We start from the raw sequence: 27,725 nt of genomic DNA, 5'->3' as shown, positions 1-27,725 counted from the left end.
GGGTCTGCGCCGGCGGCGGGCCCTGCGGGCGCTCGGCCAGCCGGGTAAACACGGCCGGAGCGCCGCGGCGGAGCAGGTGAGTGGGCGAGTTGGGGCGCGACGGCCCGGGCCCGGCAGCCAGTGGCATGGAGGGCGCAGTACGGAGCCGCAGTCCCAGGACCAGGCCCTGCCCTCCGCACGCCGCTTGCGATGGCCGGTCGCGGCCCTTTCGCCGGTCCCGGGGCTGCGGCCCCAGCGGCCGGGGAGGGGAGGGCACTGGGACAGCCGGGCTGAGGGCCGGCCCGGAACTGGGGAGTGGAAGGAACACGCGGAGCGGCTCCAGGCTTCCGGCCTTCAGCCGGGATCGGTGCTCCCTGCCGCGGGAGCCCCAGCCGGGGGTGGGCGCGGTGCGAGCTGTTAAAGGGCCGGGGCATTGAAAGGAGCCGTGCACGTGGGTCTCGAAGGCGTGCGGACGCCGCATTGTGTTCCTCCATCCTGACTGGGATCTAGTCATCGCCCAGCCCTGCCAGGTTGTGACACCCGGCTCCTGGCACTGCTTTGCAAGGGGCAGGAGGGAAGGCAAGGGTCTTTCCGCGTTAAGTGAGGGACACCTCAGATCCGGGCCTGGAGCCTCCGATTTCGTTATCAACGGTGTTTGGCTGTCTTATCAGGCATTTACAGCTATGAGGAGACTCCCAGAATCAAGCTTTTGAAGCTGAAGGAACCCGAAACAGAAGCTAGTTCCCACCCCAAATTTTATCTATGAAGAAACTCAGAGCTAAAGTGACTTTGTTCAAGGTCACCCAGGTAGGATGTATGAGAGCCAGCCTTAGAACCCATTGTCCTGGCCTCTATTTCTGTTGTCCAGCTTTGGGACCAAACCTCAGCCCTTCGGCAGTTGGATAAAATACCCTTATCGGTGACTTGATGACTGTTCCCTTTTCACGGTATGAACTGTTGATGGGCGCAGTAGCTGCATCCTCCTTTACAGATGGAGAACCTGCGAGGCATCCCATCCAGAACAGTTGCAGAGCCAGCTTAACTCAAAATTGACAGCTTGGGTTGTCAGCCTGTCCTGAAAATAACTTGATCAGTACGGACCCCGGCTTCCCTTATGGGTGCCCTTAATGTCTGCATGGCCTGTTCTGTAGACATCTAAGTCTCTAAGGACTTCAGCCAAGACCTTTGGCAGTAATTAAAGGCTTTGTATAAGCTGCTTCAGGTGTGTGAGCCTCAGGTTTCCGTCTGTGTGAATGTGGCTGTGTGGGGGCGGGGAAATGTGTTAGCAGCTGTATTTTCTGGGCCGAGCTGGTGAAGGGGCCTGGGGTCCAGCCTCCAACTCAGAGCTGCAGCCTCAGCTGCCCATCAGGCAGGCTGTCCAGTTTGGTGCCTTGGGTGTGCAAGGGGGCTTTCAGGGCAGCAGCTGAAAGTGGGGAGCTTGGAGGAACGTTGCTGTGGAGTGGGATGGGTGTTCAGGAAAAAGTCTGTATTGTTTGGTGTTGAAGTATCTGTGCACCAGGTCTAGAGCCTGACATGTGCATGGATGGAAGGTGAATGCCCTGAGCCTGTCTATTTGAGGAAGAGGAGGACAAGGAAGAGCCTGGCCAGAGGCTGCCACTCAGATATGCCTGGAGGCCCCAGAGCAGGTTGTCATGCCTGTCACCACCCCCCTGCCACCAGCTCCTCTGTGGCCACTCACTATCCCGCTGCACACCCAGGGTTTGCCAAATGAGAGGCTTCCAACTACCTTGGCCTTTCTCTAAGTTATTGATGATGCTTATGACAAGATAACTTGTTATATAAATTTGTTATATACAATAAAAAGCTGCTTTGTACAGTAGTTATCACAGTTGTCTTAAGAGCTTGGATTACCTTGAAGTAGTTCTTATTTTTACCCTTTTATGGAAAGGGAAACCGAGGTTCAAGGAGACAAGCAGCTTGTCCTCTTTTGTGGCTTCTGTGATTGTGGGCACCAGGATTTGAACCCAGCTGGCTGTGTCTTCTTTTTTGAGTTTTTGCACAGGAGGCTTCCCGCACTCATGCCTTATCCATGTCCCTGCACTGCTGCCCACTGCTGTGTGGTCTCCATTAGTAACTACGTGACAAAGCAAAAAAAAAATTGTTTTAAAGAAACCAAAACAGTGTGTGTGTGTAAGGTCACATGCATGTTTCTATTAAAGACACGTTTGGCTGTTTTTCAGCTGTTGCTTTGACTTTTAAACGTTGTTTAGTTGGGGACTGGCAAGACAACAAATGTTTCTGAAAGTATTGCCACCTGTTCCCGGACTCCAGCAGCTGGGGGTGGGGTTGGGGGTGGAATGCTAGGACTCTGGGGCTGGCATGTCCTCCAGGCTGTCCTCAGCCAGGGCCTGGGAAGTTCTCCTCACCTTGCCGGCCGGATCTGACATGGATTCAAGCCTTGTGTAATCAGTGTTGGCTTCTGGGCCTGGAGGTGGTAAGGCTGCGTGTTACAGTCTGGGGAAAAGGAATTTCGAATCGGTCCTCAGGGAAGACCAGATGTCAGGGAGGGGGATCATTTCTGTCCAGTCTTATCATTGCTTGGGGGAATGGGTTGCTCATTCGTCTTTGCTAAAGTACAGTCCTGTGGAACAATGGGAAGAAAAATGTAAAAGGTGCTTATCTTCTGCTGTATCTTAACCAGAAACTTCCTGACCCTTTAAGAATAAAAGCAAAAAAAAAAAAAAAAGAATAAAAAGCAATACATGTTCACTCTAGAAAATTAGGGAAATTTTTTTTGTTTGTTTTTAATTTTTTAAATTTTTTATTTTTGAATACAGTTTTTTGTGGGTTTTTTTATTGAAGTATAGTAAGTTTACAATGTTGTGTCAGTTTCTGGAGTATAGCATAATAGTTCAATCATACATATATTCATTTTCATATTCTTTTTCATTATAGGTTACTACAAGATATTGAATAGAGTTCCCTGTGCTATATAGTATAAACTTGTTGTTTATCTATTTTATGTATAGTAGTTAGTATCTGCAAATCTCCAACTCCAATTTATCCCTTCCTACCCCCTACACCCTGGTAACCATAAGTTTGTTTTCTATGTCTGTGAGTTTGTTTCTGTTTTGTAACTAAGTTCATTTGTCTTTTTTTTTTTTTTTTTAGATTCCACATAAAAGTGATGTCATATGGTATTTTTGTTTCTCTTTCTGACTTACTTCACTTAGAATGACAATCTCCAGGTCTATCCATGTTGCTGCAAATGGCATTATTTTATTATTTTTTAAGGCTGAGTAGAATTCCATTGTATAACTATACCACAACTTCTTTATCCAGTCATTTGTTGTTGGACATTTAGGTTGTTTCCATGTCTTGGCTTTTATAAATAGTACTGCTGTGAACATTGGGGTGTACATATCTTCTCGGGAAATATTTTTTCAAGTCATCCTTTAGCCCCCAGCCCGGAGAACCACTCTTAACATACATTTCCTTACAGTACTTTATGTACATACCTGTATTCATCGATTAAAATATTAGAGGTAGAAAACTGCAGATTAAGTTTTGTATCCTGTTTTTTCTGTTAATGTTATGCCTTCAGAATTTTCCCTGCATTGAGAATTCTTGGAAAACTGGATTTGGTGGATGTGTAGAACACTTGAATGTGCCATTATTTATCTCACCAGCCAGACACTGTCCCACCTTCCCTTTTGAATTGACCCAGAGACACAGTGCCCTGTTTCCTGCACTGCTGCCCACATGGGAGTACTTTCTGCAGGGTGCCCTGCCCGCCACTGCCCTCCCATGTGGAGGTAGCAGAGGGAGGGCAGAGAGGCCCTGGGCTGGAGCTGTGGAGTGAGGGGTGGGAGAGAGACTTTACTGAGTATTTGAGGTGGCAGGCAACCTTGTGGGTGAGTGAAGAGACGTTTCCTGACCTCTTGTCTGTGTTTTGTGGGCTGCCTGTGTGACTGCGGCCTGCCTGTGTGACTGCGGCCGTGGGTCACTGCGTATGTGACCCTCGCAAGTACTTTGAGGAGCAGGGAAGAGCTCCTCATTGGCCATTTGGAGACCTGAGCTGTAACTGTGGCTTCTGGTTGTGGGCCCTTAACCAATTCCTGTTGTCCTTCTGGGCTTTGATTTCCCTATGAAATGAGGTGTTGACCAGATAGCCTTTCAGGTCCTTGCGAGCTCTGATATCAGTCTGTGGACATGCCTGTTTGTTTCATAAAATGTTCACGTTGCCAGCGTGCCCTGGGCTGGGGCTAAAGTGGAAGCACCCAGGTCCTGGATAAGGCTTGACCTTAGTGCTCAACTCACGTGTCTGATGGTTTCGCAGGTTCGAAACTTTCCAGGAGGGGCATTGACGGGTTTCTGTTCCCCTCTCTCACTGTGTCCCTGCCTGTATTTCATCTTCATTATAACTACCATTTATTGAACATCTACTCTGTGCCATACACTTTACATATATCTCTAGTTTTTACAGTAATCTTGCAAAGCATGCCTGTCTTGCTTTTTACAAGAGAGGAAATGGGCCGTGTGAAATTAAATTGTTTGCATATGTGATTCAGATCACACAGCCAGCTGATTTGAACTCTGTCTCTAAGGTTCAGCTTTTGACCACTGGCTTGATCCTTTTTGTTTAACAAACAAAAAAAAAACACAGTTTTTTCTGCGCCCTACTCAGAGGTGGCATGTTAGGGGCATGGCCTGTGTGGTAACCTTCACAGTTTCCCTTTGCTGCCTCCGAACTCCCCCCTTTCCAGGCTCCTTCAGGAAATGAGAGAAATCATCTCCTGAGCACTGCTGAGTAGGAAAGGGCAGACTGAGGTAAATCTAGAGCCTAGGTCAAGGCTCAGGAGGCCCCATAGGGTCCCCTGGGGCCTGTGACTCAGGAGGGCGGAGTGGTGCCTCAGAGGCCCCCTGCAGGACTCCCTGTGTTGAACCATCCAGCAAATGTGGGCTGAGATGGATGGACAGATGGATGAAGGTCAGCCAGGGCCAATACATGGTCAGGTGCTCAGGGCCAGGGGAGGCAGGCACGTAAGCCGTGGGAACGTCTAAGAGAGTTTCCTCACCTCAGCAAACCCTTCCCTGGGAAGACTGGAAATGCCCCAGGGGTCAGGAGAGCTCTGGCAGGTAGCCATGGGACCATGGGAAGTGGCCTGTTTAATACTGACACCACCCTTTTTGAGGGAGCCCTGAGAAATAAAATGAACGAATATAACAAAACAGAAACAGACTCACAGATACAAAGAACAAACTAGTGTTATGGGAGGGGGAGGGGATTAAGAGGTACAAACTACTACGTATAAAATAAATGATACAAAAATGCAATGTACAGCTCAGGGATATAGCCAATATTTTATAGTAACTATGGAATATAATCCATAAGACTGTCAAGCCGCTGTGTTGTACACCTGAAACTACTATAATTTTTTTGAGGATAGGTAAATTTTATTTTCAAGATGAGGGAATCATAGAAATTCTAGTTAAAATTCTGAAGACCCGAAGTGTGCACATTGAAAGCATAGAATATTCCTGAGGGAAAATGGAGTACATACAAGGTTTAGTAACAAACCTAGAATAACTGAAGTCAAACTACTATAATATTTAAGTCAGCTTCCTCCAACAGTGAGAGAGAGGAGGGGCTCTGTTCAGCTAGGCTTGCTACAACAAAGAAAGCGAGTGCCCGCATCCAAGCCCTTCTCTGCCGCCCCACCTGTTTCTGGTAAGTGCAGTGACTCCCAGTTTTCTTTTAGAGCCACAACTTCCATCTTTTCCCGTGAGGCATCAGTGTTTACCATGGCATTTAAAAATCAGTTTCCTACTTAGGTAGGAATCTGTTTCCTAGTTAGATTTTACGGTCAGAACCTTTGCATTTTTCTGAAATGAAAATAAGGTCGAGGAAATTGGGTCACCAGGGTTCCCATAATAATGGCAGGAACTGCAGGCACAAGCAAGGTTGGGGAAATTCTCTGGGTCAGATTTCCTTGGTTTGGCTAATTCAGCATTTGAGTCCTGTTCAGCCAATTAATGGGAGTGAGCAGTGGTTTCTTTGAATGTGTGATTGTGCATCCTGATCCAAGGCAGCTTTTGGCCACAGTGCTTTGTTCTGGGAAGGGTTTCCGGGGTCTTGTGCACCCGTTCCTCCCATCAGCTTCTCTATGTTTTCCTGCTGCTCCTTCTGAGGGAGTGGAGAGCTGGTTGCTATGTGGTTGATAGGATTTGACATCAGCGATAGGAGAGTCACCCGGCCCCACCCCCACCTGCCTGTGACTCAGCCTCCCGGCGGGAGTTCTTGGCGTCACTGGTGCTCTGGTGTGGATGAACATCCAGCAAGAAGCTTGTTTATCTGCACACATTTGAGTGGTGATTTTTTCCCTCCAAGGATTTCAGAGTACCATCAGGCTTCAGTTCCACCTTAGAAGCAGAAGGAGTACGTCCCAGCTGCTCTGTTCTCCTTAAGGAGCAAGGTAATAAGTGGGGCCCGGAGAAGGTGTAAAGTAGCTTCATGAGTCCATTTGTTCCTCCCAGACCAGTGAGTGGGGATGCGGGAGAGGGCAGGATGGAAGAAAATCTCTCTAAATGTTGATATTCATTATTCTCTTTAAAAAATGAGTAGCTTAAAAAAACAGACTACAGACACAATCTATGTTTACTATAGAAGCTTTGAGAAATACAGAAGAGTATAAAGTAAAAATCACCCACAATCTTGCTATCCAAAGAAAACCACCTTTATGTTTTATAATATTTTGTAAATTGCCTGTCCTTCATTTCTGTACATTATATAGATTATATAGATTTTATATACATTATATATACAATAGATATTCTATAGCTATACATACATTTTCTAAGAAAAGCAGATGGTTATATATGTGAAGTTTTGTATCTATTAAATTTAACATCTTGTTTTTTTCATGTTATTAAATATTCTTTGAAATAAGACTTTTAGTAGTCATATAATAGACCTCATTAGATGGATGTATTATCATACAGAGTCAGGAATCTTAGTCATTTTCACTTTTTTTTTAACGATTATAAATGACTGCAACAACCATGTTTTTATGTAAATCTTTTATTGTTTTCTTAGGACTAATTCCAAGAAGTAGCATTTCAGGATCAAAAGGTATGAATGTTTTTAAAGCTCTCAATTTTTACTGCCTTCATAAAGGCTGGTCCAGTTTGTATGAGGGGGTGTTTGAGACCCAGTTTTTCCACACCCTCCTCCACAGTGGGCAGTGCTTGGGGACTTTTTCAGCCTGGTAACTCTTCTCCCCTTGCGGCTCTCCTAGTCTAAAGAGCTTCTGCTCCTCTGCCTCCCCAGTGGCTCTCTGACCAGGCATGGGCCGTTCAGGAGAAAGGACTGTTCATTCTTTCACTCCCCCGTTCAGCGAGCAAGTAGTGCAGAGCAGTAGGTGTGCCAAGGTAGGTGGGTGAGGTGCCCTGCCCCTGCGACAGGGAGGTGGACTGTAACTGGACACTTGCAGTACAGAGCCAGGGGCCCAGGCTGGGACATCTGATTACTTGGCAGGGGCAGCTCCAGGGAAGGTCTAACACCAGCTTGAGAATCACCTAGGGACTGTCTCAAAATGCAGATCCCTGGACCTTTGGTCGTGATGGAGCTTGGGAGGTACATTTTAAATAAGTAGCCTAGCATAGTGTTTAAGAGCTCAGAACCTACCTAAGTCCAAGGGTGACTGTCAGTTTTTTAATTTGTTTCCTCATCTGTAAAATGGGGAAGAATGGCAGTACCTCCTTCCTGACTGCTGTGTTTGGTGCACAGAAAGGGCTCAGCGCCTGTTCCACCACCACCCGCTCAGGTTTGAGAAACAGCATCTCAGGGGATGCAGCCTTCCTTTTGTCCTAAGCCATATCCTCAGGTGCCTGGAGCTCCGAGAGGCACCTCCACGAGTCCATCCACGCCCACCAGGCCCAGGGGCTGTGGTTAGGGTGCCCTTGCTTTGACGGCCCAGACCAGCTGCTGCAGCCCCTTCTGTGACCTGCTTTTCTGGGGGTCAGGCACAGCCCAGGGAGGGAAGGAACCTGCTCAGGGAGCATTAGTTTTCTGGTGAGGAGGCCATGAAGTACGTGTTGGATGGAAAAGCATGTTTTGTAGTATCCTGACGTTTCTCCCTCGGGGCAGTGCAGTTCCAGGTGGAAGGGATACAGTCCTCCCTTAGACCCACCCTCCGTAGACCCTCCCTTCTCAGACTTTGTGGGGCAGGAGTGCTCTCCTGGGAACTGGCTACTGGCTGAAGAAATGGAAATTGGAAGGCCCTAACCCTCCTTGATCTGTGTCCCTTGCTTTTCTGTCCTCACCTGCGCCAGAGCTCCCTTTCTCCTTCCAGGAAGCATCTTCACTCATTGCTGGTCCATTTCCCTCATGCTTTGCTGTTTGGGAGTCTAGGAGAAGGGGTAGCCCCGATGCTGCACCTGTTGTGGTTTGAAGGGTGAGCTTACCCTCTGCCCTCGGGGGCTGCAGCCCTGATGTTTAGACGCAAGGATTCCTGATCTGCGCCTCTGGTCACTGCGAAGATAAATCCCAGGCCCTCCAGAGGCATGGAAGGACCAGGAGGGCGATCGGAACTAAATTACTAACTCACACCCCAAACAAAACTGACATGCCATAAAGCAAAGTATTGAAAGAGCCACTGCACTGCTCCAGACGGACTGTCCTCATGTAGCTTGAGGAAACGCAGCCAGCTCTGTGTTTAAGGATGGACTCACCATTGTCAGAGTGGGCCATGAGGGTGTCTCCTGGGTCCAAGCAGGCATCTGCTGAGGATTTATCTAGCGGGGCTAAGCCTTGCAGAGGAGAGCGTTATAGTTTCTCTTCTTGGATCTCCATTAGATAGTTTCTTTCATTACCACAGATAAAGGAAGTAAAGCTAAGAACTTCACAAGGCCTCACAGAGTGTTGGGCTGCAAAGCTGTGTCCCTTCAAGTTAGGCTTTTATGTGGACTCTGCTGGTTCCGAGGTCTGGCCACTGAGGGGCAGGTCTGCTTTCTGCAGCCCTGGGGGTTCCCTGAAAGAGGTGGGAGTGCTCAGCAGGCACCCTGTTCCCACAAAGAGCACTCTGTTCACTTCCGTCTTCAGTTCTGAAACCCTCATGCTCCTCCCCGTGCCCTCCCTGTGCCCCACCCCTGCCAGCGTCAGCTCCTCCCCCTCGGTCAGCCTCCACCTCAACCCCCACACCCTTCCCTGGGGTGGTCCCACCTCCCACCGCTGCCTCCCTGGTCCCCACGCTTCAGCCACAGCAGATTGCTGGGTGTTGTCAGAATAGGACCTGCCAGGTCCCCCTCCCATCATCTATTTCTGAGTTACCTTCCATATGCCCCACCTCCTTTAGTCTCTGCCTGGCAAGATATTCCTAACCTTTGAGGCCCGTTTCATGTCCATCTTCTCCTCGAGACCTGAGATGTCTAATCCCCACAGCTGATAGACTGTCCCCTCTCTTAGTCTTATCTCTGCTAAACCCAGGGGAGCTTACTTATTCATTTTTAAATCCCTTCCAGGGAGTCTTTTGGAAGGGTCTGAGTCAGTGAGGTGAGCAGAGTCAGGCTCTGCTGTGGGCCTGTACTTGGGGGATGGAGTAGAACTCCACTTGGGTATATCCAGGCCACAGCCTGGGGCACTGTCTTCAAAAAAAGCAACAGCCACAGACCCTGCCAAGATGAACGGGACTGGCTGACTTGGTAGAAGGAACCTGCCTACTCCGTTTGAACATTATAAATTCTGGGGGTGACTGATGTGGAGACAAACTCAGAGCAAAGAGCAGACCTGACTGTCCGTCCCTAGTAGCATGAGGTTCAGCCCCAGTTTCTCCAGGAGGCTAGTGATGAGGAAGCTGGCCCTGATGGTGGCTCTGCTGGCCCTGCCCAGGGTGTCAGTAGGGCTTCAGGCCACCTTTGCTCCCACGTGGTGCTGCTGTGGACACACACTGCTTGGGGCAGCACAGCGATCTTGGGGGACAGTCCTCACACACACTCGCCCCCCTGGTCTGAGCTCACTGCTCCCACGGCTGCCACTTCTAAACTAATGACTCTCATCTCCCTCCCCTCTGCCTCAGACCAGGGCACTCAGCCACCTTCTAGACTCTTTCCCCCTTTAACCCGTTTACATCAACAGATTCCTGGATCAAGCTTACAGTCTTTCTGCTGAAACCTTGCTCTCCCCCATCCTACTCCCTGCCTGGCTATGCTGTCCTGTTTTATCCCCTGCATCTGGCCCTGACTGGCTGCCTCCTACCCTTTCTGAATTCTACCCCCTCACTCACATCCATCTTGCTGCACCCTGTTCATTTCCCACAATTGTCTCCAGGGAGGTCACCTTCCCTCCTTTTTCAGTTAGTGGCCAGACTGATATTTTTAACCAGAGATCTGATCTGACATCTCTGTCCTCGGGGGATGAAGCACATTTCCTTAACACAGCACCAGAGACCCCTTATACCTCCACAGCCTGACTCCTACTCCCAGCCCCTACCCCTACACCAGCCCTGGAAGTGCAGAGCCCTGGCAGGAACATTCTTCATACCCTGTCCTTCCTTCCTGCCTCTCTCCATCGGCTAATGTTATCTTTTCTAGAAAGCATTCCTGATCTCTGAGTCTTAGTCCTGTCTTTGTGCTTCTGTACCTTCCAGTGAACACCTGGATTGTATAATTTGTCACACTGGATGGCTGGTTTTTGGGGGTTTTTTAGGGCAGAGTTGTCACTGGCACACTAAAGGTGCTGAATAGATGTTTGTTGATAGAATGCATGACTGTGTTGACTGTTTGGAGTGGCCCTGACGTTTCCAGTTGGGAATGTTGCCCCCTGTGGCCTGGATCTCCTCTAGCTAGTCCCTCTTGAGGCCACAGCAGCCTCAGTGGTGGCTCCTGGGGACTGTTACTTTACAGCAGTCCTTTGACATGTGTGTCCTGGGTAGTCATTGCTGGGCAGGACCTGTGTCCAGGTCTTAAAGCCGCCTCTCACCCTCCGCTGCCCTTGCCTCGCAGAAAGTGGAACAGGGTCCCCTCTGCTCCTTTTTCCAGGCACTTTCGGAGGCGGGGCCATGCTCACGTTCATGGCCTCTGACAGCGAGGAAGAAGTGTGTGACGAGCGGACATCACTGATGTCGGCTGAGAGCCCCACGCCGCGCTCCTGCCAGGAGGGCCGGCAAGGCCTGGAGGATGGAGAGAGTGCTGCCCAGTGGGTAGGTTCCTGCCAGAGTCTGAGGACTCCAGACAGGCCTCTGGGGTTCCTGTACCTAATGAATGGAAACCAGACATTCCCTGATGCGGGAGGGAGGGGGAAGTAAAGGTGAGAGAATTGGCCAGAAGGATGAGTGGTCCCCCGTGGCAGATCTTAGGTCCGTGAGGGCTTTATTTATAGCAGACTCAAGACACACACAGCCTATTAACAATTGACTCTGATGGACTGAGTGATTCTCTGCACCCTGGCCCTGCCCCTTAGATTTACCTTCCCAGTGCAGGTTACTGTTTCCTCAGAACCTGCGAGTGGGTTTGGATGCCAGGGCAGGCAGCACAGAGGCTGAAGGACAGCAGGAAGAAACTGCTGGAGGGAACCTTTCTGGTGGACGGCCAGATGTGGTAACCAGGAGATGGGTGTACCTGATTCATGTTTGACTTTTGAGCTGCAAATGCGTCTTAGTCCATTCAGGCTCCTATGACAGAAATACCATAGACTGGGCGAAATTTCTCACTGTCCTGGAGGCTGAGAAGTTCAAGATCAGGGTGCTGGCACATCTGGTGTCTGGTGAGGGTCCACTTCCTGGTTCATAGGGAGCTGTCTTCTTGGTGAGCCCTCACGTGATGGAAGGGGTGAGGGGGCTCGCTGGGGTCTCTTTTATAAGCGCAGTAATCTCGTTCATGAGGGCTCCACTGTCATGACTTAATCACCTCCTAAAAGCTCCCGCTTCCTAAGACCGTCACATTGAGGGTTAGGTTTCAAAATAGGAATTTGGGGGACATAAACATTTAGCCTGTAACAGGAGGGGTGGGCTGCACTGTGATCTTACCTCTGCAGCCTGCAGGGCAGGCAATGATAGCATTATAAAGTGGATGATAGACTTAGGAGAGCCACCTTGCCAAGCCACCTCCCTCCCCATCAGGATAAAACAACATTTGAATTTGCCCGAGTCTCATTCTCTGTTTTGCCCATTATACTATTTAAAAAACCTTCTGTGTGGAATTTTTTCTTCCAGCCAGGCTTAATCCTCTTTGCTGGAACTTGAGCTCATTTCTCCGGTCCTCTCTGTGCTCTGAGAGAGGTGCCACCAGCTCGAGGCCACTGCACGGCACTCCTTAGCAGTTTCTTGCTAGTTCTTTTATCTCCTGGAGTTTTTGTGCATTTCAGTTGTTTCAGTTCCTGTTCATTAACAGTTTTCCTTTCCTTCTCAGCTGAATGTCTCCATGGAATTCTCCCTGCAAAGAACTGATAACAAAGCAACGGTCATTTTTTATTTTTATTTCATTTGACATTGTCTTGGCTATTAATGTAATTAACAAGGCAGCTAATGACCCTGAATCGCCACAATTCCAGAACAAATTCTTGAAGATCAGTTTGTGTCAGCGACTGGCAGGTGTCCTGCCCTCCTTTGCTGCCTCCTCATTTATATTCCCCAACCTTCCCCCTTAGCCCAGATCCTCTCAAATGTTTGACACCCAGTTACACTCTTTGGTCCAGAGGTGCAAATTTTGCATGCTTGATTTTTAGGGGCAAAACATTGAAAGTAACTTCTTACTCTGCAAATTTTCATGTATTATTTACAACCAGAGAGTTTCCGTGTGTGCTGAGCATTCTAGTTTGATTTGTCAACCACAGATGTTTAGTCTCTGCCTTCTTACTATCACCTGTCCTGTCTCCTCCCACATTAGTATGACCGTGGGAACAGAGCTGAGTGGCATCCTGAGTTCTGTCCTGAGGAAAGGGGCAGATCTTTAGACATGCTGCAAACCCATTCTGCAGTCTGTCCTCTCCTGTGGCTACCATGGCCTTGCTTCCTACATCTGTGGTGGTTATTACCAACTCTAAGTCTTCTCCAGGTAGCCTCATAAACTTTCCAGATGTCCTGGAATCCCACCACTCCCATATCTAAAGTACAGCCCATAGACTGGTTCTTATATCTGGAAAGCAACATCCAAATGTCTCATTTCTGGTTCCAAAACACCCATGCGCTATGTTGGTAGGCCTCCAGCTGGGGGCATTCTGTGATGCTCACAACATGGTCTCTCCCAGAGAAGCCAGGATAGCGAGGAGGACCACGAGGAGGACCCTGACCGCTATGTCTGCAGTGGGGTTCCCGGGCGGCCGCCGGGCCTGGAGGAGGAGCTGACCCTCAAATATGGGGCAAAGCACGTGATCATGCTGTTTGTGCCTGTCACACTGTGCATGATTGTGGTGGTGGCCACCATCAAATCTGTGCGCTTCTACACGGAGAAGAATGGACAGCTGTGAGTTGGGGGCCGGGCAGGGGCAGGGCATAGGGCAGGGGCAGGGGTTGCAGCCTCCGTTGCTCACTGCACCTGCAGCCCCAGTGCCAACAGCAGTAAAGAGCAGGGACTGTTTGCTGCCCAAATCCACACCCTGGTCCGTGCACTGCCTCCTGGCTGGATGACCTGCCTGGGCACATTCCTAGCCTCTCTCTGCCTCAGTTTCCTCGTTTGTATGATGGGTTTGAGAACAAAGTTACCAGGAGAATTGAACTAGTTAATCCACATGAAGGGCTTAAAGCAGTGTGCCACCACGCAGCACTCGGGCACGCTGGATCTTCTTGCAGAGGGCAGGCTCTCCTGGGTATGGCTGTGTCACCCATCACTGGGTGACTGTGAACGAGTCGCTTTCTCTCTGGGCCTCTGCTCTCATGAATGTAAACCAAAGAGGACCAGATGATTCCTTAGCTCGCTTCCAGCCTTGCAAGGGAGATTTTGTTTATTTTAGTAAAAAAGAATGGCAGTAGCAGCAGCATGAAAAAAGGAGAAGCTTCCTCTGCCCCTCCCCCACCTTCCTGTGCTAATCACTGCTGAGTGCCTTCTCTAAACATCTTTTTTTTTTTAAACTAGAGAGTTTTTGTTGTTTTGGTTTGGTTTTTTAAAGAAAAGAGCAGAGAGAAGCCCCTGCCCTCAGGAAGTTTATAGTCTGTTTGGGATTCAGAGCAGCACAGATGAAAAGCAGGTAGTTTCAGAACATCACAGGCAGTTTGCTTCTTAAAGTCCAGGTTGGACAGAGCGAGAGATCAAAAAATTGTCTCCTGAGTTTATTAGCTGCCTGTACAGCTCCTGGGCTGTACTGGGTATGGTAGGGGAAGCAGTAGGGGTGGAGGCGTCCTGGGTTGGGTGGGACTGATGGGGAGGTGGGGTGGGGAACTGCTGGGTCTCCCTGGACCAGAGCTGAGAGGTGGGGTGGGCAGGAAGAAGCACCTCCGTGGTAGGGTTTAACTGGGAGGGGAGTGGACGAGGCCTTGGTGAGGCCAGCCCGGCTCTTCCAGGCTGGAACATCGGCTCAGTCATAGGCTGTAGTCGGGAGCCAGGAGACGGGTTGAAAGGCAGGGCAGCTCACAGGGATGGTGGGTGGCACCCCTCTGGGGCAGCCCTAGCATGGTGCCTATGCCGAGCCGTGGGGTGCGCCCAGCAGGCAGGGAGCAGAGACCCGGCCCTTGCCTTCTCCCTCAGCATCTACACGCCGTTCACTGAGGACACGCCCTCTGTGGGCCAGCGCCTCCTCAACTCCGTGCTCAACACCCTCATCATGATCAGCGTCATTGTCATCATGACCATCTTCCTGGTGGTGCTGTACAAGTACCGCTGTTACAAGGTGAGTGCCAGCCCTGCCCTCTGTCTGCCCGCTCCCCTCCTTCTGTCCAGCTCCAAGGAAGCCTCTGTGCCTCTGATGCAGCAACCTTTGGCTTTTTTTTTAACAGAATTCTTTTTTCCCCCATGCAAAATCAACTCTGCGTACGTACCTTGTTTTGTTGCGATTCGCAGATACTGCAGTTTTTACAAATTAAAGGTTTGTGGCAACCCTGCGTTGAGTGAGTCTGTTGGTGCCATTTTCCCAACAGCATTATTTTGTAATTAATGTTGTTTTTTAATTGTTTTTTTTTTCACATAATGCTATTGCAGTTTTACTTGACTATGATATAGTGTAAACGTAACTTTTACATGCGCGGAAAACGAAAAAATTCTTGTAACTTGCTTTCTTGCGATATTTGCTTTATTGTGGTCTAGAACTGAACTCGAGTATCTTCGAGGTTTGCCTGTACTCTCTCCCACTTTTCCCACTCCTGCCCCTGACCAGGGATTACCCAATACTATTGTCCTTTGAATTGACACATAATCCCACTTAATTGAGTTCCTCTTTGCAACGTTCAGAGTGTTACTTCTCATATTCAGAAGTTAATTTTATTTTGCTTCTCCTTCCGAAGAAGTGAGATGCTCTATTTAAGGCTCCCTCTACCCTGTACTTCCCCTCCAGGTTTATTTTCATTTTTCCATTTCCCTTTCGGCCAGGGATGTGCAGATGCTGCACTGAGGTCTTCCAGTGCTGGGAGACATTTGGGTGCCCCCCTCCCCGTGATACAGAGCCACCCCAGGGAGGAGTAGAGGAGTCCCAACTGGTTGAAATCATGGCCATTGCCCATCCCTAGAGATCTGTGAGCTTTAAGACATGGGTTTTAGGCTCTTCTCCCGAGGAAGGCTTTGAAGTCCTGAAGACTGAACGGAAGTTAGCTTGAACATTACCTGATTTAAAACCATTCACCTGCAGGTGTGCACAGCACTGTGTATTCAGGCTGCCATCATCTATGGAACAGAGAGAAAGATGGGGAGGCTCAATCTAGAGAGATGAGCACTATGCTAGCTGAGGGTAGCCATGGGGGTGAATGATGGGAGGGGAGTGTCTAGGAGCTGGAGCTTCTCAATAAATAATTACCTGTGCAAATGAGGCAGAGTTTTTAACTGGGCTAGGGAAGGCTGTGGATGGTGGGGAGCAGGGGAGAGGGCTTTTGGTTTGGGGCAGAGGATACAGCACATGTGGAGACAAGCTAGAAGGAGCATGGAGAGTGTGGAAAGCGGTCACTGCCATGGTCAGCAGGTGCCACCAACTGCTCCCGGGGTCTGTTAAGAGGCAGCTCAGCTCTCCATTCAGCAAGATTTACCTGGAGGCTCCATACATGGGCAGGAGATGATGGTGGTCCGGGCAGGTGGGGTGGGATGAGGAGGGCCAGTGCATGTACAGTGTGGCCGGATTGACCAGGGCCTCCCGAGGTCCCTAGTGGCCTGAGCTGGTGACTGATGGGTGTGTCCTCAAGGGAGTCTGGTAGTGGTGACCACCGTACCACTGACTGAAGGACTGCTTTAAGATCAGCCCCACCCTTGCCCTTGAACCTCCCTTATTTGGCCAGGAGAGGAGGAACATGTCTTTCTGAGGACCTGTTTATAGACCCCCGAGGTGGGTGTTGACTCCCCAGGTTGACTGTTCAAAAAAAGCCAACTTAAGAGCCTGCCCTGACCACTGTATCCAAAGTAGCACCCCAGTGGGTCTCCTGTCACTTTGTCCAGCCAATTTTTTTCTTCGTAGCCCGTGTTACTTCCTGCTAATATGTGTTTGTGAGTGTGTTTATAGTCTCATTGCCTCACACTGGGACGCAGCATGTTTGGGCAGAGGCCTTGCAGCCTTATCTCCAGAGCCGAGAGCGTGTCTGGTGTGCAGGAGATGTGTCCGTGAGAATGAGTAGAGTCCTAGGCATTAGACCTGAGGGAGGCCCAGCTCCCTCGCACGCTTGCTGGGTTACCTTCAGAGAAGCCCTTGAATTTCTGTGCCCTCCTTGTCTACAAAACGACCACCTTCTCATGTAGTCATGGAGGAGCCTAAGGAAGAAAGGTTTCCCGGCTTGGGGGTCAGCCCCAAGAACCTGGGGCCTTGTGGTTTGGGGGCCCACGTTCACCCAGCCTGTTTCCTTCTAGTTCATCCACGGCTGGCTGATCATGTCCTCCCTGATGCTGCTGTTCCTCTTCACCTACATCTACCTCGGGTGAGTGGCAGCTGGCGAGCAGCAGGGTCCTCGAGGACCCTTCCTTTCCCTGTGGGAGAGGAGGACCTGGGAGGGAGGGGCGCCCCCTGGGCTCCACACCTGCCCTGGTGCTGCTGCTGCACAAGCCCAGCTCCTTGACCAGGGAGTGGAGCTCTGCGTTGGGCCACACGTCTCTTTCTGGTTCCTGATTTAAAACAAATACGCGGAACCATCACAGAGAAGGTGCTCTGTGAACCCAGGTGGCGGGGCAGAAACCCCTCAAAATCTACATTCAGATCTTTAGGCTGGGCCTGGGTACCTCCTAGTTTATGGGGAGAGTGATCTCTGTTGCCCTGGATTTGGGATATCAGCCTGACCCGAGGGCCCAGAGAGACTGGATGGAAGAAAACACTTCTCCAGGGTCCTGTTCTACTGGCAGAGGGTCTTCCAGGCTGCGTCAGCACATGTTTATGTGAACCAGTGGGAGGATGAGACATCAGTGTACTCTCCACCCTGTTCCAGAAAACAACTTCAAGTGGTTCCTTGTAGAGCTCATAGAAATGCAGAAGGGGATGTTAGTAAATGAAGCCGGAGGTTGAAAAAACCAGGCTGGGACTTCATGATTGAGGAGCAGGGAGTGTTGAGCTGTATCAGGGTCTGACACCTCCACTGAGTTTCTCAGCCCATGGGCTGGACTCTGGTCCTACAGGGAAGTACTCAAGACCTACAATGTGGCCATGGACTACCCTACCCTGTTCCTGACCGTCTGGAACTTCGGGGCAGTGGGCATGGTGTGCATCCATTGGAAGGGCCCCCTGGTGCTGCAGCAGGCTTACCTCATCATGATCAGCGCACTCATGGCCCTGGTGTTCATCAAGTACCTCCCGGAGTGGTCCGCCTGGGTCATCCTGGGCGCCATCTCCGTGTACGGTAGGTGGTGCAGGCGGGCCGGGAGCCAGGTGGGGGCCGTGGGGAGATGTCCAGGGCCGGGTCCTCACTGCTGCATGAGGTGGTGGGTGCTGAGAAATCCCCTGCCCCCGGGGAGGCCTGGATGGTCTCCCTTCTGAGAAGGTCACCTTCGTAAAAAAAAAAAAATACACACAGGGTCCTGTGGAATCACTACTGCTGACATGGTTATTAATAGCAGCAAATGTGTACTGAGCACTCACACCGTTAAGCACTTTGCACACAGAAGTCACCTGCTCCTCAGAACAACCCTGAGATTGGGCACAGTCTCCATAAATAATGACGAGCACTCAAAATGTTAGCTGCTGTTCAGTTAGTATAGATGTCCCTCGGTATCCTCAGGGGATTGGTCCCAGGACCCCCACAGATACCAAAATCCAAGGATGCGCAAGTCCCTTATGTAAAATGACGTGGTGTTCGCGTATGACCTGCACACATCCTCCCAAGTACATTAAATCATCTGTAGGTTACTTATAATACCTAATACAATATGAATAACATGTTAATAGTTGTTAAAGGAATGTAGATGATTTGTAAATAGTTGCTGATTTGTAGCAAATACAAGTTTTGCTTTTTGGAACTTTTCTGAAATTTTTTCTGAATATTTTTGATCCATGGTTGGTTGAATCCATGGATACGGAACACAGAGATGTGGAGGGCCAGCTGTATTAGTGTGATTATCATCGCCAGTACTGTTTCTTACATTTTTAGGATAAGAAATTTGGAGCTCAGAGAAATGGGCCTTCGAGCCCATCCTCTGGGTCTCTGAGGCACACAGCAGCTCCCTGTTTGCAGTCACCTGCTTAGACCCGGCTCAGGCCCCACTGTGGGCTCCAGTGAGCTCAGGCTCTGGGGATGGTGGCCAAACCTGTTGGGTGGGGATGCTGGAGCAACAGGGCACTTCTGAGAGCCTCACCCAAGGCTCTGGGACGCACTTGCCCCCTCTGCCTGGTGTTAGTGGGCTGGCTCCTCTCCGAGGACTGCTTGGGAATAAATGTCTTTCTTAACATGCCAAGGACGTCTTTGTTTTCCCAGATCTCGTGGCTGTGCTGTGCCCCAAAGGGCCACTAAGAATGCTGGTGGAAACTGCCCAGGAGAGAAATGAGCCCATATTTCCTGCCCTGATATATTCATGTGAGTGACCCCCATGCCTCTTTCAGTCGTGGGAACCAGGGATGTGTTGGCCATGGCTTTCAGAGTTGACTAGGAGATAGTTAACCCTTTCCCTGACTGAAGGGGAGGAGGCAGCCTTGGTGATCCCAGTAGGGGCTCCTTCTTCCAGAAATGAAGGTTAGTTGTATTTTGCTATCACACAGGGAGAAGCTTGGAGAGTTAGAGCAGGAAGGGGGCTTCAGGGGAGATGGTCCTGCCCTTCATCCCATGCAGCCTCCACTGGCACGTTCTTATGGGCCCACAGCCACCCACTCAGCCCTCCCCGCCCCTGAAAAGGGACTTGGAGACAGACTCTTCAGGACAGGGGTCTGGGGATACAGGGTGCACCTGCCTTTCCCTGGGCTTCCTCAACAGCTACACGGCTGGTTGAAGTTAAGTCTCTGAAGGGAAGACATGCAGGGTTGCTGCTGGCCTCGGGGCCTGGGTGGGGGGTTTATAAATCCATTCAACAGACATGTGGCAAATCCCCACTTTGTGGCCGGAACTGTGATGGGTGTTGGGGGTGCAGTGGAAACAGGATCCAGAGGTCCAGGCCTCACGGAGCTCACAGCTCTGGGGTTTTAGAGTGCTGGCTAATCTCTGTATAAACGAAGACCCAAGCTTGTGGTGGAGAGCTGTCAGCAGCCTGGCGCATGGTGTGAAAGCACATTCTAGGCCCACCCTGAAGATGGGCAGAGGCCAGATGAGTCCCGACTTTGATTCACTGTCACTCTGCTCTGATGGAGCTCACATTCGAGCAGGGAAGACAGGTAGGAACTAAATAGACAGACACGTAAGTCAGGAGGGGAGTGCTCTGTGGAAAAGTAAAGCAGGGTGAGGGCCTGAGGATTCCAGGGTAGTGAGGGAAAGCTCTTTTTCATAAGGTGACCAAAGAAACCCCATGTCACAAGGTGACATTTGACCAGAGACCTGCCTTAGGAGAATCTGGTGATGGAACTCCAGGCAGAAGTAACAGCAGTGAGTGCCTGGTATGTTCTGAGCACCCTGCGGCCAGGCGGTGGGAGCGGAGGGAGGAGGAGAGGGCAGGCAGATCCCTTTAGGCCACGGTGAGGACTTGGCTTTTACTGCTGAGTAAGATGTGATGCCACTGGAAGACTGTGGACTGACCTGACTACGTTTTAACAGGTCCACGCACAGTGTACTGAGTGGAGAACTGAATGTGCCGGGGACAAGAGTGGAGGCAGGAGCCAGGTTTGGAGGCTGAATAAACAACCCAGGAAAGAGATTGGGGTTTGGCCCCAGGGCAGCAGTAGAGGCACTGAGCTTGGACGTTTTGGAGACAGAACTGGCAAGATTTGCTGTTGGTGTGGGTGCAGGTTGTGAGAAGGAAAGTCAAGGAGATGTCAATGCTTTGGTCCTGAGCAACAGAAAGGATGGAGTTGATTACTAAGAGGGAGGAAGCTGGTGGGTGGGTCAAAGGGCAGTTGCTGAGAGTATCTGAGATGCTCACTGGACATTCAGACGGAGAGTTGCAGAGACGAGATGAGAGTTCAGGAGAGAGTTTCCAGGCCAGAAAAAGAACACATTAGTACCACATGATCCAGCAATCCCATGTCTGGACAGAGAGACCCAAGAGAATTGAAAGCAAGGTCTTGAACAGATGTTTGACTAGCAGCACTATTTACAATATCCAAGAGACGCAAGCAACCCAAGGGTCCATTGATGGAAGAGTGGATAAACAGAATGTGGTATATCCATAGACTGGAATATTAATATTACTCAGTCTGAAAAAGGAGGGAAATTCTGACATGCTACAACATGGATGGACCTTGAGGACATTATGCTAAGTGAAATAATGCAGTCAGAAAAAGATAAATACTGTATGATTCCACTTAGATATCTTGAGTAGTCCAAATCAGAAACTGAAAGTAGAATAGTGGTTGCCAGAGGCTCGGAGGAGCGGGAGGGGTACAGAGTTTCAGTTCTACAAGATGAAAACAATCTGGAGATCAGTGTGAATATACTGAACACTATTAAACTGTGTCCTTCAAGATGGTTAAGCTGATATATTTTATGTTATTTTTTTACCACAATAAAACAAAAACTTAATTAGTTCACCAAACTATTCACTGATAATATTATCTTTGTTTTTGTGAGTAGGCAAAAAAAGACAGGAAAAAGCATTGCCTGCCCACACTGGGCCAGTGAGTCTGGACCCCCTCCCCCGTTGCCCCCTCTCAGTGGGGCATAAGCAAATACCCTCGGGAACTGAGGGTCCTGTGCTGGCTTTCTGGGGACACAGCCTGGCCCACCAGCCTCCCAGGTGCTGGGGCAGCCACAGCTAGTACTGCCTGAGGCCTGACCCTTCTCTTCTCTCCCAGCTGCCATGGTGTGGACCGTGGGCATGGCCAAGCTGGATCCCTCTTCACAGGGAGCCCTTCAGCTCCCCTACGACCCAGAGATGGGTGAGTTTCAGGGGCCGACAGCCTCTCATCACCAAGGGTGGCTTTTCACCTGCACTCAGCTCAGCCTGGCCTGTCCTGTCCAGGAGGCACGAGGACTGAGCGGGCAGGAGGGTAGGCCGACCTCCCCGGACACGCACACCTTGGGGATGGTGTGCCGGTAGGACTTGGGTCCTCTGTCTCTGCCCCATTCCTCTTGCTTTCCTTTCCTTGCTGTGTGGACTGGAGAATCCTCTTTGTGTCGGGCTGGGCGTGGTGAGGGGTGAGGACAAGGGAGTCCTGAGGTCAGAGAACCCCCTGACCGGCTTTTTTATCTCTCCCTCGCCTCCTCCTCATGTGACGATGGTCGTCTTTTCTTCCTGGACACCCAGAAGAAGACTCCTATGACAGTTTTGGGGAGCCCTCGTACCCTGAAGTCTTTGAGCCCCCTCTGCCTGGCTACCCCGGGGAGGATCTGGAGGAAGAGGAGGAAAGTAAGGTGTCCAGATGGTCTGCGTGGGCCCGGATGGGGCTCCCTGAGGTTGAGGGGAGGAGGGCGTGAGGGGAGATAGCTTCCCAAATCAAGGAGAAACCTGCAAAGGTGCAGTCCTGTTGGCAAGCCACAGGGACTTTTACATCCACCTAAGCCTCGTGCATGGCCAGTGTTGGCTGAGTACCTGCTGTGCGCGCACTGCACAGGTGCCAGGAGGACTAGGCAGGGGACACGGGGTGATGGGGAGCAGTAGCAGGGCTCTTGACCTGCGTCAGGGGTCAGAGGAAGTCACTTCTGAGCTGAGCTCCAGAGGCTGAGCCACTGGAACTAGGAGGGGAGACCCACAGCGAGGGTGTCTTTCCAGCCGAGGGGACAGTGAGGGCAGAGACCCTGAGGCAGATGGTGCTCAGTGAGTTTGAGGAAGTGAAGGCAGGATACTGAGGCTGAAGTGCAGAGACGGGCAGGGAGGCAGGCAGGGGCTCGAAGGGCCTCCTGGATCAACAAGGGGACTGTCTGTGTCCTGTGAGCGGTGGGTGCAGTCAGGGGAGTGGGGTTCGAGCTGTGTTGGGAGAGGGACAGGGTGGGGAGGGGCAGCTTTGTGGCCGGTGGAGTGTGGGCTTGAGTGGCCTGAGGATATCCCAGTGCGGCCGTGAGGGACACAGGGCGTGGGCTCTGGCCCCAGAGGGAAGCCTGGGCCAGGCAGGCCAGCGCTGACAGCACTGCTCCAGGTTGGGGCTGATGGAGGACTGTGGAGGGCGGGGCAGGGGTGGAGTTGGGATGGAGGCTTCCCAAGACAGAGCCCCAGGTGGTTGAGAGACAGGAGGAGCCAGTGTAGAAGACATTCTTGAAGACGCACCCAGATACGTTCTGAGATATAGTTACATTCCCAAGGGGATTAAAATAGATTTGCAGATACTGACTGGTATATATAAAATAGATAAAGAAGTTTATACTGTATGGCACAGAGAACTATATTTGTTACTTTGTAGTAGCTTATGGTGAAAAAGGATATGAAAATGAATATATGTATACTCATGTATGACTGAGGCAATGTGCTGTTCACCAGAAATTGACGCAACATTGTAAACTGACTATACTTCAATAATAAAAAAAAAAAGCCATTCTGCCAGCACAGTCACAGACCACCTACCGTGAGCCAAGGGGTGCAGAGGAGCAGGGAGACACCCCGGAATTAAAGCATCCTCTGCCCTTGAGGGGTTCCCAGTTGAGAGCAGCCCAGGTGGTGGGAGGTTAGATATAAAGGACTCAGGGCCAATGTGGGGAAGAATACAAAGCTGAGGTGGGCCTAGAAGGATAAATTGGTCACCCTGCAGAGAGGCTGGTGGGCTGCACCCAGACCTGGCCCTGAGCACCTGGAGTCAGCGTGTCTCCCCCGAGGGCACGGTCTGCAAGGCCACCCTTACTTAACACGCCAGCCACAAATTCTGGGGGTCTGCAGGCCACCCACACTTCTGACCCATGGGCTACAAATCAGGGGGCTCCCACAATCCCCACAGGCTGGAAAATTTGCTAGAATGACCCACGGAACTCAGGAAGGTGCTGCACTTACAATTACAGTTTTATTGTAAAGGACACAAATCAGGACCAGCCAAATGAACCACACAGGGCAGGGTCTGGGGTTGCTGTCTCCCTGTGGGGTCAGGGCATGTCACCCCCACCCCCACACATGGTTATGTGTACTGAGTTCCAGTGTCCAGAATTTCTACTGGGATCTCATTCCGTAGGCACGATTGAGTGAATCATTGCTCATGGGACTGGACTTCATCTCCAGGCTCCCTCCCCTGACCAGAGGTCAGCCTGGCCCAGAGTCCCAACCCCCTCAACACACAGGTGGTCTTTTTGGTCACCAGCCCCATCTTGATTGTCTCATTTGCATAAATGATCCAAGGGGCTCCTGAAATACAGATACTCCTATTACTTGGAAAACTCCAAGGATTTGGTCTCCCTCCCAGGTACTAAGGCCAGTTAGATTCTTTATTATACAACAGCATTGGCAAAGGCTCAGATGAGAGAGGAGGAGGGCTTCAGGGAGCTCAGGGCTGTTTGGTGGCCTGAGCAGCTGGGGGCTGGACCTTAAAGGGTGAGCAGTACTCACAGAGGAGCTCACTTCACCCTGGAGGCCGTGGGGAACTCTTAGTGGTTTATTGCAGGGAAATAAAGTGAACAGAGCTACATCCCAGATAGATCCGGGGCAGCAGCAAGGAACACAGCCAGCTGGGGGACCTGGTGAGGGAGGAGCCATAGGGGCCCCACTCAGGCCACGGGCTGAGAGGAGATGGTGCTGCTGCAGACTGGAGGCACTGACAGGACTTGGCTGGGCAAAGGGCGGGCAGGGAGGCGTGGAGGGTGACAGGGGAAGGCGGGGCAGACAGGTGTGAGGCTCTGCGGGACAGCCAGATGGAGACGCCAGAGACACATGAAGGAGTGTGGTGCTCAGGAAGGTCAGGGTTTGAGACCCGAGTTGGAGTTACCAGGATATACATGCTGTCAAAACCATAGGTCAGCAGAAGGTACCAAGGGCAGGTGCAGGGTTGGAATGGACAGCCAGAGGGACAGACCCCCGTGGGTGACATCTATAGAATGAAAGGAAGGGGGCTTGGGGAGGATCCTGGGGAGTAGCTGGAGGAGAACAGGGTGCTGAGACAGACGGGTGCCCATGGGGCCCAGGATGGCCTTGCCAGAGCCCGTTGGTTGGGGGATGTGGGACCTGCTGCCACAGGTCTCTGAAGTGACAGGGAGGTGAGCACAGAGCTCCTCTGAGAAAGAACTGATTGAACAGGAGGCAACATAAGGGAGGGGAGAGAGCCGGGACGCGGGAGTCAGGGTGGTAGCAAGAGAGACCCACAGCGTGGAGGGTCGGCTCTGTAAACTGCAGAACTTCAGTGTGCTCTGTGCCCAGGCAGGAGCCAAAATGAGGGAGCTGACATCAAAACGGGTGCATGGAGGAAGGGATGGGTGTGCCCGAGGCAAGGGACCTCTTGCTTGGAGCCCAAAAGGGAGGAGAAGGGGGCAGGCGGGCAGAGCAGTTTCCCAGATGCAGACCTACTCGATTCAAGTCTACTACATAAACACTTTTATTGACTGTGAACAAAATTATCCCATAAACCAGCATATGGGGCAGTTGTACTAATGGAAACAAACTTGAAAGCATTCTAGAAGCTCTTGTTTCCCTGTCAGGAATGGATATGCTAATTATAAGTTACGTTTAGCTATTTTTAAGGGGGGCGAGTCTCCAGAGGACCATGGGTATCATACATGTTCTTGAAATTAGTGAAGTTAAATTTCCTTAAAAGCATTTATAATTCCAACTCAGTTGTGTGGCCTCCCACCAGGCCCGGAAAATACATTTTATTCGCTCTTGTCTTTACTCAACCAGGGACCAAGCACCAGTTTTACCTGAGTTATCGGAAATGCTGGCTTCTCACAGCCCAGACCGCAAGTCACTCAGGCCATAGGTCCCCCCCTTTTCCCACTGGCTGCTGTTTTTCCAAAGCAGCCAGGTCTTGTCCCAGGGTCCAGGATAGCTGTGATGCTACTCTGGCATCCCTCGGAGGACCCCAGGGCTATGGCCCCTGGGTCCCCTGGGCTGGGGAGAGTGGCTGGTGTCAACCTTCTTTGCTGTGTCCTCTTGGGGCTTCGGAAACCTATAGTCCGTTCTCTCTCGCCATACAGGGGGCGTGAAGCTCGGCCTTGGAGACTTCATCTTCTACAGCGTGCTGGTGGGCAAGGCGGCGGCCACAGGCAGCGGGGACTGGAACACCACGCTGGCCTGCTTCGTGGCCATCCTCATTGTGAGTGGGCCATGGACAATGCTCCCTGCCCCCATCCCCCAGCATTAGGGCCCCTGGGGGGCCCAGGAACCCAAGGCCATTTTCAGATGCTTTTTCCCCTCAGAGGGGCTGGGTGGGGTTGCCAGGATCCTCAAGATGAGACTGAGGTTTCCAGGAGGTTCTGGTCATCAGCAGATGCAGGAACAGCAGTGGAGGGACAACCGGGGCTCTGACGTTACTGAGCACGCGCACCAGGTGCCCAAGGTCTTGGCTAGCTTCGTGCGCTTGTCTCATGGCACCTGAGGCAGGGATGATGACCTGAGATTTAGACAGAACAGGTTGAAAGCCTTGGCCGAGGGCACAAAGCTGTGAGGGATGAGCTATGGTCTGAACTCAGGTCTCTGACTCCAGAGCTGTGTGTCTTCCTGTCTTCCCTGAATCCCACCCAGACATCATGGGGTTCTGAGTTGCAGGGGTCTCCTGGGGCTTGGGAAGGGGGTCACTTTGATCCCAGCAGTGAAATTTGGAGGACCCTATAGTCACTTAACATGGCCAGATACACATAATGAGGGAAGCGTCCTATGTGATTGCATCTCAGAGGTGGAGGCTCTGAGTGGTGGGTTCTCAGTGTTCTGCCCTGGGCGTCACGTGCTGCATTAGGGCTGAGGCTCCAGTTCTTTGGACATTTTGTATTTGCCGACAGTGTGTGTCAGAGACAGGGTCGTAGACCCCTGGGCTCCTCCATTTCCAGACTGTCTGGCCTGATGCCTTGCCCTCCCCAAGGACAGGGCATGCACTCTGTTTCCCTGTCCCCACTCTGGTCCACAGCTTGCATCGACTGGGGTGGGGACAGGATAGGCAGCCACTGTGCCTACTTCCGAGGGGGTGGGTCGTGTGACACGGCATCGTCAGTTCCCGAACCAAACCTCGCTGGCATTTCAGTCAGGCCTGTCCAATTCTTGTATAAATATATGTCCCCCAGGGAAGGCAGGGAAGATGACAGGGTGTCCAGGGCTGTTTTCTGACAAGCCCCAGAGCCCAGGGACTAGACTGTCACTAACTGCTCTGGTCCCTCATCCACACTGGTAGTCACCCCACGCCCTACTCTGTGTCCTGCAGGGCTTGTGTCTGACCCTCCTGCTGCTCGCCGTGTTCAAGAAGGCGTTGCCTGCGCTTCCCATCTCCATCACGTTCGGGCTCATCTTCTACTTCTCCACAGACAACCTGGTGCGGCCCTTCATGGACACCCTGGCCTCCCACCAGCTCTATATCTGAAGGGAGGCGCGGGCACTGCGGGCTGGAAACTGTAGAAAATCGTACCTGGACACACTTGTATAGTTTTACACTCTAGTGTCATATATTTTTAAGACTTTTCTTTCCTTAAAAAAGAAAAAAAGAATAAAAAAGCGTGTTTACTTCATGAAGAAGAAGAACCAGCTTTTTGGTGCTAGTTGTTTTGTCACCGGACGGCGGCTCACCCCTCCCGAGCACTGGCTTCACTGACGGAAAACGTGGGAAGTCGGTCCGGATGCACTGAGGAAGGACGTGGAAGGGGTGTGGGCAAGGCCGCCGCTCTGGCTTCGCAGCATGGAGTCCTGAGGGCCCCCAAGGAGGAAGGGTGTGTGTGTTTGGGACCAGGAGTTCACGCCCGGGGTGGCACATAGTGCCTGGTCACTCTGCCCGGAGAAGAAAAGCCGATTTTCTCTGCAAGGAAAGTCCCAAATGCTTTGTCTATGATGTTGTCATTATTTTATTACCTTTAGAAACGGAGTCCTTGTTGCAGCAGTCACTGCTGGAAAGTGTCTTAATATCAATAAAGAGATGAATCCTGTTGGAATGTTGGGGTTTGGTCTCTTTGTTAGTGTGAGCTCCTCTTCTTGGGGTAGCGAGCTCTGGGCACGAAAGGGAAGAGATTTGCTCAGTTACGATGGAAGCCCACCTGTCTGCCATGCTTTCTTTAACTAGA

General features: G+C 51.1%; 1 protein-coding gene across 5 annotated transcripts; it reads left to right on the top strand.

Moving 5' to 3' along the window:
- PSEN2 (presenilin 2) lies at positions 1 to 27,596 on the top strand. Of its 5 annotated transcripts, none has more exons than XM_031438466.2 (14): positions 1 to 76; positions 6,332 to 6,416; positions 7,037 to 7,072; positions 10,978 to 11,138; positions 12,346 to 12,396; positions 13,184 to 13,398; positions 14,617 to 14,758; positions 16,909 to 16,976; positions 17,665 to 17,885; positions 18,957 to 19,055; positions 21,416 to 21,499; positions 21,871 to 21,969; positions 25,662 to 25,780; positions 26,879 to 27,596. In XM_031438466.2, the coding sequence occupies exons 4-14, from the start codon at positions 10,998 to 11,000 to the stop codon at positions 27,032 to 27,034; spliced, it is 1,395 nt and encodes a 464-aa protein (XP_031294326.1). In that variant the 5' UTR covers positions 1 to 76; positions 6,332 to 6,416; positions 7,037 to 7,072; positions 10,978 to 10,997; the 3' UTR covers positions 27,035 to 27,596. The 5 variants fall into 5 exon arrangements, with proteins under 5 accessions (XP_031294326.1, XP_031294325.1, XP_031294329.1 ...); XM_031438465.2 differs by having other exon boundaries at positions 21,868 to 21,969; XM_064477255.1 differs by lacking the exon at positions 1 to 76 and adding an exon at positions 4,983 to 5,671 and having other exon boundaries at positions 21,868 to 21,969.
- Positions 27,597 to 27,725: the final 129 nt, after the last annotated feature.

The sequence above is a fragment of the Camelus dromedarius genome, chromosome 21, assembly GCF_036321535.1.
Source record: "Camelus dromedarius isolate mCamDro1 chromosome 21, mCamDro1.pat, whole genome shotgun sequence".
Taxonomy (NCBI): domain Eukaryota; kingdom Metazoa; phylum Chordata; class Mammalia; order Artiodactyla; family Camelidae; genus Camelus; species Camelus dromedarius.
Note: the sequence above shows the minus strand (reverse complement) of the source record. Positions and strands in the feature narration are given on the sequence as shown.

What these genes read in the sequence shown, in the direction of transcription:
- PSEN2 (XM_031438465.2), top strand. Translation starts at nt 10,998, where the DNA reads ATGCTCACGTTCATGGCCTCTGACAGCGAGGAAGAAGTGTGTGACGAG. An exon ending in GAGAGAGTGCTGCCCAGTGG is followed by an intron (nt 11,139 to 12,345) that starts GTAGGTTCCTGC and finishes TTTCCTTCTCAG; the next exon opens with CTGAATGTCTCCATGGAATT. An exon ending in CCCCTACGACCCAGAGATGG is followed by an intron (nt 21,500 to 21,867) that starts GTGAGTTTCAGG and finishes CTGGACACCCAG; the next exon opens with AAGAAGACTCCTATGACAGT.